At 43.2% G+C, this 14,072-nt stretch overlaps 1 protein-coding gene across 1 annotated transcript in view; it reads left to right on the forward strand.

Moving 5' to 3' along the window:
• Positions 1–12,908, forward strand: part of ESPNL (espin like) — a 40,177-nt gene extending 27,269 nt beyond the window's left edge. Inside the window, exons 6-10 of the mRNA XM_053304673.1 lie at positions 2,284–2,439; positions 3,139–3,229; positions 3,659–3,774; positions 4,869–5,066; positions 9,904–12,908. Of these exons, the coding sequence (XP_053160648.1) occupies positions 2,284–2,439; positions 3,139–3,229; positions 3,659–3,774; positions 4,869–5,066; positions 9,904–11,490 (2,148 nt within the window). The 3' untranslated portion in view covers positions 11,491–12,908. The remainder of the gene's footprint in view (positions 1–2,283; positions 2,440–3,138; positions 3,230–3,658; positions 3,775–4,868; positions 5,067–9,903) is intronic.
• The last annotated feature ends 1,164 nt before the right edge of the window (positions 12,909–14,072 follow it).

The following is a 14,072-nucleotide window of genomic DNA, read 5'->3' on the forward strand; positions in this document are numbered from 1 at the left end:
AAGCGACTCCTGCAACTGCTGGTCCCAGGCATTTGCCTGAACTCCAGTACTGGCCACGAAGATGGAGTCAAGCGTGAGCCGACCCAAAGAGGCATCCTTTCTGTTTTGGCTCTGCTAAAGACATCTGGGAATTCTCTTTCTGTACAAAACTCAGATCTTTGGGGAAACGAATCGCAAAGGGCCGTTTGGGGAGCAAAGTCAGCCAGCCATATCTGTTGCATACAGCTAACAGCTCCAGCCCTTCTGCACTACCGTGCCACCTGACGCCCAGTCTTCAAATATTCATGCAATGCTAATTGTGACTCCCTGACCTCCACCCTTTCTCCTGCTGGCATTTGCCACACAATACAGTTTCTGGCTCCTTCTAGACAAAAGGATTGAAGCCTCTAGCTTCTCCTCCTTTCAAGACTAGTTATGAATGTTCACTGGCTCCTTATGAAACCTTAACCTTTCTAAGGACTGGATCCAATCAGAGCAGGATTTGTCCATCTTCTTTCTTGTGTTTGAAATGGATTCTGCAAGGAACAGGAGGCGCACAATTGGTATGTATCTCTGCACGGGTTCATAATTTGTGTTGTCACTTATGCCCCGTGGTGCTTAGCTCATTAGGTAATTTAACATTGGCATGTATGGAGCCCCCTACTGGTGGGGGGCAGCATTTAAAAATGTTTTGCAGTTATATTTTTGCTAAAAGGATTAAAAGCTAGTTTCTCAGATAAACGCAGGACACACCCAGAATATTTGAGTGTCTTGAACTCCAGTCTCCCAAAGTAATTGGGTCTGGATTTCTTTTCTGAAGCGCAGTCCCTCTGATGGAATTTCCATCAGTATCAAAATTTGCATTTCCATTGCTTGTGTTGAAATATATATATATATATATATATATATATGATAAATAAAAAATATACTGCATTGCTGCAGTGAATTCATCGGGTATAGAATAAAGGCATGCTTTTTTATATATTGAGACTGTTTTAGGTTTGGTTTGTTTCTGTAATGAGGAGTGAAAAAATGGCCTTTCTTTTTAACAATGAGAGGTGGCTTCAGTTTACTGCATTGCAAATTATTTCACACTTCCTTCAATGTTTTGTTTTGTTTTATAAAAAGGCACCTGTATGGAGGCTTTGGTAACATGAAAAAAGTATCTCAATCATTTTTTTAAAAAGGCAGATTGTTAATAATCTAAACTTCCTTTGATTAGTTGACAGCCCTAAAGCAAACTCACTACAGAAGACTAATGTCAATGAATGCTGAAGCTCTATAAGACCAAGAGCATGCCCTTATCCCCCTATCCTCAAGGGCCAGGAATTCAAAATGCCATATGGAAAACCAATAGCTATGCAAGTCATTGTTTATAATGCCTCTTGCCAACAGTCCCCTGAAAAGACCTCACGTGAACTCTTCCTGTGCCTAGACATTGGAAGAGGTATTTCATACACCAGGACAGCAAACCAACAGCACTAAGAAGGCAAGCAAATGAACAAACAGAACATGAGCCCAGCATTGGTGCAAAGAAAGACCATCCCACAGGGTGAAGGAAAGGATGGCAGGTTGGATGATAGGATGTCAATTAGTTTGCACTGATGTAAGCAGCAGTGCATCTTAGCTGAAGCCAAGGATCAGGCTCTCAAACAGATAACCATATTACTTTTTGAAAAACAAATACAGATTTGTCAGATGCTGGCTGCTTTTGTTTCACTCCATGCTACTAAGCCCTGCAACCCTGTCATTTCCAGTTACTTGTAATATTTTTTCATGTGATTCATGTTCTTTACTATTGTGCTCTTATTGATCCCAAGTTGCTTTTTCCAGTGTCCCCCTGCCGCCCATGAGCATACAGAAATATAAAGAAAGACTACATACATACTAATGCTCTGGTATCTTTACTTCTTGATGCACTGATCAGCTAGTAGGGAAAATCCCAGGAGAGCAATGGAAAAACACAAGACACATCTATATAATTTCTTGGGACCTGCTTTTGGAGTCATTTATATCGTCTCTAGTTTATGGTGGATAACGTTGCTGCCCAGACATGTTTAAAGGCAGCGACTGATCTAGCTATTAAGATCTAAACAGATCTTTGAGTCGTTTTCATACTACCAGTTTGCAGTTGTTCCATTCAGAAGGATACTTATACAATTCGACTCCCTGTTTAAAGGTTTCTGGGGAGAGTTCCCTAAAGAACAGGGCTTTCCGTTCACTTCACAGAAAACTATAACTTTACTCAGCAACAAGAGCCAGAATTGTATTATCATATATGTCTTACTGTCTGTGTTCCAACAGGCTGGCCAGCAATGTGACTCTAGCAGTCAGGAGGCTCGAACAGCCGAGACTGAAGCAACGAGGTCACAGAGAAGCAGTAAATATCACATACCAGCAGTGAGACAAGACTGCCTAAAGATACTGAGTGATGACACCACAGTCATGGAGAATGGCCAGGTAAGGGCTGCACTCCGTAAGTGGTTGGATCCCATCACCTAATTATGTGAAGCTCTCTTGATAAACTAGTTTCACTGCCTTGTGTTGCCTTCTGGATTAAAGAAGCCAGCTTGGCCTCACTGTCCATTCTGTGAAGCAAAACCATGTTATCACAGAAATACTAGAGCTGGATCATGCAGGCTACATAGTTTTGCCTAGCATCATAACGGACATTCATGGCAGATTCTGGAGGTCTTGCAAGTCAGACTAGCCCCTGACTGCTAATAGGAAAGGGGAACTGGGTAAAACTGCTGTCAAGCATTATGGAGATCAGGAAAATTAGAGGCTGGTATGCAAAGTTTACTGACTGCAACGTTTGCAGTATGTGCCATTCAGTATGTGCCACTGATCATAATGTTTACCATGTACATATTGATGCTATTCTGTCATGACCTATGGCTAGTACAAGAAAGTTTTATCTGATCTGACCCTAACTGCTAATTGAGATGTCCATGCTGTTGTTCATACAGGAGTGTGTGGTTCTCTTGTAACTATTCATGGTTGGTTTGTTTTTTGGTTGTTTGATAAAGAAAAGAGAGAGGAAACAAAATGAGTGTGTGACTCTAATAGAAAAGAAAAAGAGTTTAACAGACCCAGAAACAAAAAACTGTGTTTGATTTTCAGAGGTGAAACCTCTAAGCTTCCCTTTTGTACTTTCAGACCCAACAGCCAATGAGATATCTTCAGGCAAATGTAAGCCATAAGCCAGGCACACAGAAAGCAGCTAACAGCACTTTCCAGGAAGCACCCTGTGAGTAAAGCTTCCCTGAAAAACCCAAAGCGCCAGACCAACATACGTGCTTAGTCCCTCTGGAAGGCAGTAGCCCTTTTCAAATGGGAGGGGGGAGAGAATAAGGAGCTGTGTTCACTGTCCCCTCTCTGAACGGAGCCTATGTGAGTGCAGTTGCTTTTATTTTATTTTTGTGCTGCCACTCATAAACTCTCATGGCAATTTACAGATAATGATTAAAACAATGGACAGCGAAATAAAATTCAACAGCTAAAAGCAATTTAAAAAACTGAAACAGCTAAAACAATCAAATCATTAAAACAAGTACAATCAGTCAAATGCCAGCCAGTGGCAGCCTCAAGTGGCCCGCCCCAGGTGGCCTTAATAAGCAGTGGGGCTCATGTAGAAGAGTCCGCTTAAAATTGGTACTGTATTTGTATTTTATCCCAGCTCCAAAGACTTTCAGCAGGGTGAAACCCAGTGAATCCGACAAATCACCAATAGCTGAACTGAAGATCAACAAATCTCTTCAGAAGGCCAGGATCACAGCATTGTTCGCAAACTCGGTACGTTTTATGCTGCTCACTGCAAATGCCCTGCTCATCCCTTTTCCTGCCTTGGCCCTCGCGTCGGTCTCTCCTGCAGTTCTCTAGTCCTCCACCCTTCTGTTTTATATTTTGCTTGCTCTTGCCCTGCTAGGCCGGGCCATCCCCCTGCCTTTTCTCCAAACAGCCCCTTTTTGTTTGGCAGGTTAGGAACCACAAACAGGATCTTTTCTGTGGTGGTGCTATAATTCTAGAACAACCTTTCTAGAGAGAGTTTATTAGCTCATTGTCACTGCTTTTTAAGTGGAAGCTTATTTTTATTTCAGAAGGCATTCCTGCAGTGATGTATTCTGTACTGCAAATGATTTTATAGTTTGTTCTTACTCTTTTAAATTGCTATTTATCTTTTTTTTATTTTGTGATTTTAAATATTTCTTATGTAAGCTGCCTTGAGACTTTATTCAGAGTGGGATAAAAATGCATTAAGGTCGTTCTCACGACCATTTCAGGTGAGAGGGCAGGGAAGAGGCAGGTCACAACTTACCTTCCCCCATACAGTCTGTGGCACTCTGTGATCACTTGCGCTGCACGCCCACATGACTGAGTGGCAGGGGAGGGGGCAAACAAACTGTGGCCTCCCGCATCCCACAAGGAGCATGGTGCGTTGGGGGGTTTCCTCGCTGCTGTTTGCCCCAGCTGCTAGGCCACCCAAGCAGCCACACAAATGGGGACTAGGTGGAAGGGTGTGCTCATGCCCTTCCCGCTCAGTAAAAGCCTGGGGAGAAAACTCTGGCAGCATCAGGATCGGGCCTGATCCCGGTGCTCCACACAATCAGCCTACTAAGGTAGGGCTGGGCAAGTGAACTGCCTAGAGCCATCTGGGTTCGGCGGTATAAAAATGTAATCATTAATGAAATGCAATTTCAGAAGGGGCCAAAGTAACCCACACAAGGGCAAGTCTCAACATTCTTCTCGTAAAGGCCCCTTTGATTACTTTGGGCTGCTTGAGAAAAAATGCAGCATAATGGTTTGAGGATCGGTCCTGACTTGGGGGCATCTGTTCCACTTTAAATAGCGGCAGAAGCCATTTACAAATACAGCTCTCCTTTGTACAGGGTGAGAAGACAGAGCCACCAGACACAATGGTGCCCAAGAAACTCCTTTCAATGCTGGATGAGCTGGGAACATCGGACATCGATGCACTGGTGCCTACTCATGATGAGCAAGGTTGTTCCATCCCAGAGTGGAAGCGGCAGGTGATGGTGAGGAAATTGCAGGCCCAGCTGGCATCTGAAGAAGGGATGGACAAGAAGGTACTGTTGAGCTAACAGAAGGAAAGGTGCCATTGCACTCTTTCCTACTTCACACTCTGACTTTCTCTCAAACACTGATTTGATGTTAGTCATTAGTCACAAGACTTTCACTTTGAATACTTCATTCAGTGCCCCTATTTGATGGGAAAGCCCTTTCTTGATCAATTTTGATACAATGTTAGCCATAATGCCAACCTAACCACCAAGTTGCCATAAGAAAAGTCTGGCAAATCATACTCAGAGGCTGTTCTCAAGCCTGGGCTTGGATGCCCATGAGAACCGCTGGGATCCACGGTGCCAAACCCAGCACCGAAGCCCGGCTCTTAGACTGGGTTAACGGAGCGAGTGCACCATTAACCCAGGCTCCAGGATTGTGTGTCAGCCTGGGCTGCTAGCAACCCGTGCTGACACAGAGACAAGCACCTAGAGTGCTGATCTCCCGGGGGAAATCCCCCAATGCACTATGTTCATCATACGGTGCATTGTGGGATTCCCCCGGCCTCTGGAATGCCACACCAGTCACCACCATGGCGATTGTGTGCACAGCGCAGCTGGGGCCGGTCTCGATTCTCTGCGGGGAAGGTAGGCTTAACCCTGCCTTCTGCCTGCCCGCATGATTGTGTTAAAGGCCCCACATTATTGATATGTATACATGGCCTGCTCAGTAACAATCCTAGGGAATATGGATTACCAATCTCTCCTTTTATCTGGAGAGCATAAGAAGAGCCCTGCTAAACCACACCAAGGGTCTATCTAGCCCAGCATCCTGTTTCCCACAGTGCCAACCAGATGCCTCTGAGAAGCTCACAAGAAGTAGATGAAAGCATACCTTTCTGCTGCTGTTGCCCCTCTGCAACTTATAGTCATAGGCATACTGCCTCTGAGCCTACAGGTAGCTTAGAGAAATCACACATTTGATGTATTCCTCAACATATGAATCATAGCTTCCCACCCACCTGACTGTGGATGCTTTGCTAGCAGTAGTTGATCTTAAATTAGCAAAGCCCTCCTAAGAGTTGATTGGACCAAACCCTTTCTTCCCTAGCAAGTCTTTCAACTAGAGGTGTTCAGTACCAAGGGAAAATACCAGATTCTGCCCATTCTGGGAAATTATTGTTCCTCCTATTGACTGATATTGATATATTAGTACTGTATTTGAATCCTATCCTTGAAACTTTTAAAGATTTATCTCAGCATAGTACTATACATGTAAAATTGTATGAAAATAGAGGTCTATAAAATCATGCATGTTGTGGAGAAAGTGGATAGAGAGAAATTCTTCTCCCTCTCACATAACACTAGAACCAGGGGTCATCCCATGAAATTGATTGCCAGGAAATTTAGGACCAGCAAACGGAGGTGCTTTTTCACACAATGCATAATCCACTTGTGGAATTCTCTGTCACAAGATGTGGTGACAGCCAACAACCTGGATGGCTTTAAGAGGGGTTTGGATAACTTCATGGAGGAGAGGTCTATCAATGGCTACTAGTCGGAAGGCTATAGGCCACCTCCAGCCTCAAAGGCAGGATGCCTCTGAGTACCAGTTGCAGGGGAGTAACAGCAGGAGAGAGGGCCTTTCAACACGGTTGTTTATCAGTAAAAATACCTTCCTTATTTTAAAAACTTAGACTGCAAGATATATACTGGGAGTTCAAAACTACCCAGCATGTCTAAGTATTCTTCTGTAGCATGACTGATCAAAGAGAAGTGGATATAGGGAAGGCTGGGAGCAGTGTTCTCTCTAATTCTTTTATGGGTGTGCGGAATGAGTTTTGTTCTGGGTGGCACTATCAAGGCAGTGTGTGCACACGTGCATTCAGAGTGAGACCTTCCTGATTCAACCTGAGCGGGATCCAGGCCTGTAGCTAGCCTCAAAAAAATTAGCGGTGGGTGGGGCGGAATTGCAGAAGTCAGGGGAGGCAGGTTATAAAATGCTCAGTGAAAACAATCAGTGAGGCTGGGGAGGATGCACATGCACACACCTTAGGGGAAACACTGGTTGGGAGAACCCAATGCTCAGGGAAGATGAAAAATCACATGTTACTTCTGTGAATAGAGTTCCTCACACCTTTTTCATTTTCAAAAAGCCCTCATCTGAATTGGTTCCATGGCACACCCTTTGCCCCTGTGGTGATTCCCTGATAGAAATCACCCCAAAGCTGCTATTAGTGCAGAGCAGAAAATAAACAGGCATACGTACAGGTATGCCTATATGTTTCCTAATGGCAACTGTGCGGGTGGGGAGGCTTTGTATCAAGGAATTGTTGTGAGGGCAAAAAGGTTCACCACCACCACCACCACCACCCGTGCCACTGCTTCAGTCCAAACCAGGTGCCTCATTAGATGCTTTTTGTAAAATGAAAAAGTATAGGGAATCATGGAACTTCCATGTAATATCTAGTCTGGCCCTCAGAGACTTCACCCAAGAACATAGTCTTCTTGGCAATCCCCGCTGAAAGTGAAAGGCACCCCCTGCTAGAGAAAGAAAAAGAGTAAGAGGTGTAGCAGCTGTTGTGGCCCAGAGGAGTAGGTTTGTCAGAATGTGCAAAACCCTGTGTAAGAGAGGGTGTTTAAAAGTAAACCCTACAGATAAGCAGTTTCTTGACCTCCTAAGGCAGGGGGCTCCAGGGATGAGAGAGCTGTGACCATGGGGCTGCATTCTTACCAGCAGGCATGCTTGTGAAGTCCAAGGACTCTTTTTAGAACCCCATGAATCTCAGATTTGGTTTTTTTCAGAATAAGTTACTAGTGGTGCTAGCAATAGCAGGGCTGTTAGTAACCCCATCTAGCTGGAAAAGCCAGCCAGTGAAAGAAAACTAAGCCCACTCCACAATTTGTATGGGCCATCAAAAGAATAACATGCGTTATCTTTATTAGCTGATTTCTGTGCATTAACCAATTTTAACCAATTTGTACCTTGCCATCCAAATAAAAATTGTCCAGGGAAGGTACAAATTAGCCTTCCAACACGATATGTAACCTTTGGTGCCACACCCAGGTTACCTAGACCTTTGGCTATGATCTTCACTCTAGTTATACCGCAGTACTTTAAGAAAGTCCAGTCCAGTCCTGTTTATACTAATGGGACTAAACTGGTTACATGTTGGTGGATTGGGCTGTCTGCTACTGAAGCTCAGTGATTCTGAGAGCAAAAACTATTGAAATGCCCATGTATTGTCTTAGAATCCCAGTTTTTAGTACTTGGCTAGGGAAAGCTCATGAGAGATGCAGAATGGATAAAGAGATAATTGTTTTTGGAAAGTTGGCTTCCACTTATGACTGAATACTACATTTTTAGACTATATAGAATGGATGAAAATGACTTTAAGGGAAAATCTTCTCTGACCTCTATGCTTAAGAGGTCATAAAACCTTTAACATGAAACGGGACCCACAGGGCACATCCGCATGGGGTATTCTTAGTGATTAGATCAGCTAATTCAGCAGCATTTGATCCCAGAAACCACAAAGCAACTGTTTTGATCTCTGTGCTGAAGTTGACTAACCACATGGCAAACCAGGGGAATGGCAAGGTCAGTGCAGATGACACAGCCCACACACAGAAATGTTCAAAATCCTTCACAACTTGTTATCTCCTTTGGGGATGGTAGGTTAGCTGCATACGAAGCTCCCAAGCAACATGTCCATAGAATACTAAGGACAACTGCAAGAGTGGTGGAGAACTGGAATAGGTTTGCCTCAAAGTGTTATGGGACCTCCATGGCTGGAAAATTGTTAAGACCAAGCTCATGCATGCAATCAATTATGTGGCTATCACTTGGAAGGCAGCCACAATGGGCACAACCCCATGCAGAAAACACATGCTAATTTCAACCATGCCACTGCAATCCCAGTGTGTTGCAGAGGTTAGACTATTACTAGGACTGGGAAAACCTGAGTACATATTTCTGTTCAACATGAAATTCATTGGATGACTCTGGGCTAGCCACTTATCTCTCAGCCTAACCTACCTTGGTTAGATGGTTGGGAGGATAAACATAACTATGTACAGTGCTGCTCTGGGCTCCTTGGAGGAAGAGCAGGGTATTTTATTTGTTTGTTTGATTGATTGATTTATAAACCACCTAATAAAACCTCCCTAGGAGGTTTACATAAAATTCAAAAAATTGGAATGGTTAAAATGGCTGTAACCAGTTTGGGAGTCACTTAGCATAACAACTTGCTACTTTCAACTTGCTACTTGCAGTTGTGTTTCAAATGGAAACAATGCCACTGGTTTCATTTATGAACTGATACAATTAGACAACCATTTGGTTGAAAGATGAAATCTCTTCGGCCTGGAGGTTCTCTTAAAATACTTCCCAGGGGGCTTTTCAGACAGCAGGCTTTACCATGAGGCTTTACTGCAAGTTCAGAGCATAATGGATACGCCAATGCAAAAAGAGGATTTTTTTACCCCGGACATAAATCAGGCTAGGTTCCGATACAGAGAGGAAAACCTGAATTGTGTGTCAAGTGCTCTCTGAAATATCACACAGACTTAGGGGTAAATCTGGCCGATATGTGAACACACACACACCCTCCTAAAATAAAGTTGCGGTAAAGTCGCTATCTGAAAAAGCTCCAGTTGTATATCCATCAGTGGAGTTGCACACATCATCCATTGACAATGATCATTTTAGATGGGAATTCCTGCTTCTGACAGAGGCTTGGGATCATCACTTTCACCTCTGTATGTCTATTGTTTGGTGACTCGTTGATCACTTCCTTGACCATTGATTGCTGGCAGGCTGGGAAAAGTGACTGGAAGTGCTGTCTGACTTTGAATTTATCTGGAGACATAAATTGATGTAGTTTTTTTGCTTTCTTTCCAGAACAAAGGAAGCTGCCCACTGCTGGAGATGCATGACTGGCAGTACTCTCAGGCACACAATGCCATCCTAGGCCCCTATGGGGAGCTCCTGACAGAGGATGATCTCCTGTACTTGGAGAAGCAGATTGAGAAACTGCAGATAAAGAAGAAGTGCCAGGAGTGTCGGAGCGAGCTAGGCCGCCTGACTGAGGAGCTGCAGACAGTTCTCCCTGCTCCACTCATCAACATCACAGTAAACAGGCAATTCTTGCAGCAGAGCTCTGAGGATGACAACCAGGAACTCCCGGCCTGGTGTAGCCAGGTGTCTGGAGTGGTAAAAAGCATGTCCCTGTTGCTCACCAACCTCAACATCATGAAGAAAGAGGGAGAGAATGACAACCCAGCTCCCAAGGTACTTCTTAAAGCAAGCGACCCCAGGCGTTTTTCAGGAGGCACTGCCGAGAGAGAGATCCTGGAGTGTGGAGTCTCTGTAAGGGATCTGAGGGACAATTTTGAAAAACAAGCTCTCATGGGGCAATGCAAACCCCTTGAGCTCCAAAGGCTGAAGGCCATGCCTTGGGAACATGAGACTGGCGAGGAGGCAATCTCTCAGATGCTTTCAGGTATTTGCAAGGGCAAGAAACAATTAGCCTGTGAAGAACATGAGTTTGGAGACATGGAGAATGCCAGCGACTCTGGCATCAGCTGTGAGGAAGCCTTCTCTGACGTGAGTGGATCTCCTGTCTCCACAGCCGAGTCTAGCACCCTCCGAAAGGAACGTATTGTGCTGCTTTTTCTAAGCCACTGGAAGAAATCTGCCTATACTCCCTCCTTGAAATTCGTGGCCAAGAAGACTCTAGATGCCCAACAGCCTGGAAAATTCGGATTGGCAGAGGTTATGTCAGAGGCCAGGAAGCAGCAGGGCCCTATGCAGAAGCCTTTGGTGGAACCAAGCAAACTTGGCCATCTAGTTCAGCAGAGCTACACCATCAAGAATCTGATCAGCCACTGGAAAGACATAATCTCTCTTGTGCCCTCTCGGCAAATCAGGCGTCTCAGTCACCGGCACACAATCTATTCTCCGGAACAGTTCCTGCCCTATGTTAATGGCAAGCCTGTTCATTACAACAGCTTAACTCTTGACCTCTTTATGCTTGGCTATTTCCATATCCTCGAGCTGGATTTATCTGCAGAAGAACGTAAGACAAGACATCTCCTTTGCTTTGAAGTGTTTGATCACTTGGGTAGGTATCAATGGGAAACAGTACGTGCCTTTCACAAGGCAGTGGTTGATGAAATAGCTGCAGGCAGAAGAGGCTGGAAAGATAGTTTTGAGGACATTAAAATCCGATTTTTTGCTAAGAACAAGGAAGCAACCAAGAACATGGAACCCAAAAGGACATCAGTGGAAACAGATATGAAATCAGTGTCCCAAGCTCGGGTCCAGTATGTAGATCCTGAACAGGGGGATCAAGTCCCAGGAAAATGCTTTGAAGTAGGGAGCTTTAGCAATGATGAAATCTGCAGATACATTGAAAGGAGCTTTGCTTTCTGGAAAGAAAAAGAAGCAGAAATCTTCAACTTTGAAGAGTCGCGGGCTTTTCATTAGCAGTCTTTATTTATGAACAGAAGCCTAAAGATCCAAAGCAACCAGAGGGACCTGATGGCACTAAGATGTCTGTCTTATTCCTTGGATGTTGCATGGGAAAAGCAGACATAAGCTGTTCATTTTTGTGAATTGTTAGAAATGCTTGCAAGATTCATGAATGGCTGCATGTAACAAATCCTAGTGACGAGTTCTCTGTTGCAAAGCACCCTCAGGAGAAGGGATGAGTGGGAAGGAAGTGTTTAACCCATGCACTGCCAGAGTTGCCCCCATCCACCCACCCGCCCACAACCACAAAGTCTCCCAGCTGCTTTTACTCTTGCCAATGTTCTGGACCTGTGGTTTTTTGTGAATATGGGTCTGGAGCCCTGTAAGGGTAGAAGCAACTTGGGAAGGGGAGTTCAAGTTGGGAAGGGGAAGTTCAAGAAAAAATGGGCTAGCAGAAGAAGGGTAAAGCACTCTTTCTCAACTCTGCCTCCATTTCAAAAGAGGAGAAGGAGCTGTCACAGCAACTGTAGTGTAATGCGTTCTTTGCCCCTAAGTTGGAGTTATGCAGGACATACAGAATTAGGCACTCTTTTCATATTGATTTTTCTGACATTTGTTTTTCAATTATGCTAGGACATAGCCTGAAGTTATATCTTGGTAGCTTATGAATTGTCAATATGTACCTGTTCTTCTCCCAAATACACATTTGACCAATACCCATTCAAAAGGTGATCATTATCCAAGCATGTGTCTGAAAGTTAAATTAATTTGCTTACATACCATGCAGCACCCCACCAGTTCAAAAGCGAGAGCCTGTACTGATTCTTTCTGATTCTAAGTCACGTCCATGCTGTTTCTGAACTTGGAGAGGCTCTGTGGCAACTAAGAATTGCTTTGGCGTTGACGCAACGCTTCTCCATTAGGAAAAATGGGAGAGACATTGTTTCAATGTTGATGTGATTCTTAGCTGTCATGGAGCCGCCCCAAGCTCAGAAACAGTGCAGAGTCAGCTTAGAATCAGACAGAACCGGAGCAGGTGTCCCACTCTTGGATTGGTGGGGCACTCTGTGCAGTATATAGGCTATCTTGTATATGACTATCCACTAATTACAAGGATACTTATTTTTTAGGTTTTTCCTAGCATGTGTCTTGGGCCAATTAATTTGTGTATTTCTCATGTGGTATAGTCCTTGTGCAGGGATTATGCCATCTTACTTTTGTTAAGAGGTGAGAATTCTAAAGCATTGCTCTTAGTAACCTCTTCTGACCACTAGAGGCATTATGAGATGTTAATAGGTCTGTCTTAGTCAGTTAGAACTGTTCAGTTGTTGTTGAAGGCTAGTGCCTGTTTGTGTATGTTGTTAAATTACTCTCTCTCTCAGTATGAGATGTTTTAGTTTCTTAATAAATCTTTATTTGTTTTTTGAACTCAACCTACTGTCTCCAGATAATCTCTTGGGCTAAACCTCTTTACCACCAGAACATACTCTGTTGTGTGAGGCCTTTAATGTTTCTCCCAGTCCTCACACCCTTCAACAACGTTCACATAGAGAGATGTTTGTCTCAAGTGGCCCCCATGTGGAACCACAGAACATACATCAGAGAAGGGCCTATTATATCACCGTGCAATTAATTAAAACCTTATGTTCACTGTGATTAGTATTTCATTTATCTTTCCAAATTTTCAAAAAGGCATAATTATGTAGAACAAGTGTTCTTCAGAGTTTCTTTTTTCTATATTATCATTGCAAACATTGTACCAATGAAGTGATCCACACTGAAAATGCTATCAATTATCACCCTTTTCCTTTTGCTGTTACTCTTATTTTAAAGTTTTTTTTAAATTAGAACAGTATTAACATAATGTAACAACAAAGAACAGCGTCTCATAGTAACACAATACATTTAAAAATCATATTTTCCATATATCACAAGAAAATCCAGAATCAGATCTAGTACTATTAATATGATAAATATAATCTGCCCAAATACGGTAGAACTGTGAATCTATTATCTGTCTTCATTAATTTAATCTTGTCAGTGATCTTTTCTAGCAATGCAGTTGACCACACCTTATTATACCACTTCTCAATTGTTAACTGTTACTCTTCTAGGGGTTTTCAAAGGGCTCAACTGAAAGTCTGGACCCAAGGAAGGGACAATGATGTTTAGCTTTGCCCTTTGGCATGTGCTTAATCCCTCAGACCACTGTAGTGAGTCCTGTACTATTGATCCAGAAATATACAAATCTTACATTAAACTGCTTTGCAGACTTCATGAACTGAATGGGTGTCCTAGTATAAATATTTCATTTTGTAACTGTATGTATTATTCTAGGGCAGATTTTTATTTCTCTTTGGAATGATTTTCATTTAGACTGCAGGTTTAATAAAATAGTTTTCTCAGTTCAAACAAGAAATATCCCAGTGAAACTATTGCTAAAGAAAATTATAGAGCTTTTAAAAATTAATCATTCAACTTGCAGAAAAGCCCAGAAACACAGAAGCCTTCTTCAGACGTTTGCAGGTTTGTCCATCAATTCAATTAACAGAAAGTGTGATTCCACAACAGTAAACTGTGCTCCCCTCCTATGTGTT

Source organism: Hemicordylus capensis, chromosome 3, assembly GCF_027244095.1.
Source record: "Hemicordylus capensis ecotype Gifberg chromosome 3, rHemCap1.1.pri, whole genome shotgun sequence".
NCBI classification, from domain to species: domain Eukaryota; kingdom Metazoa; phylum Chordata; class Lepidosauria; order Squamata; family Cordylidae; genus Hemicordylus; species Hemicordylus capensis.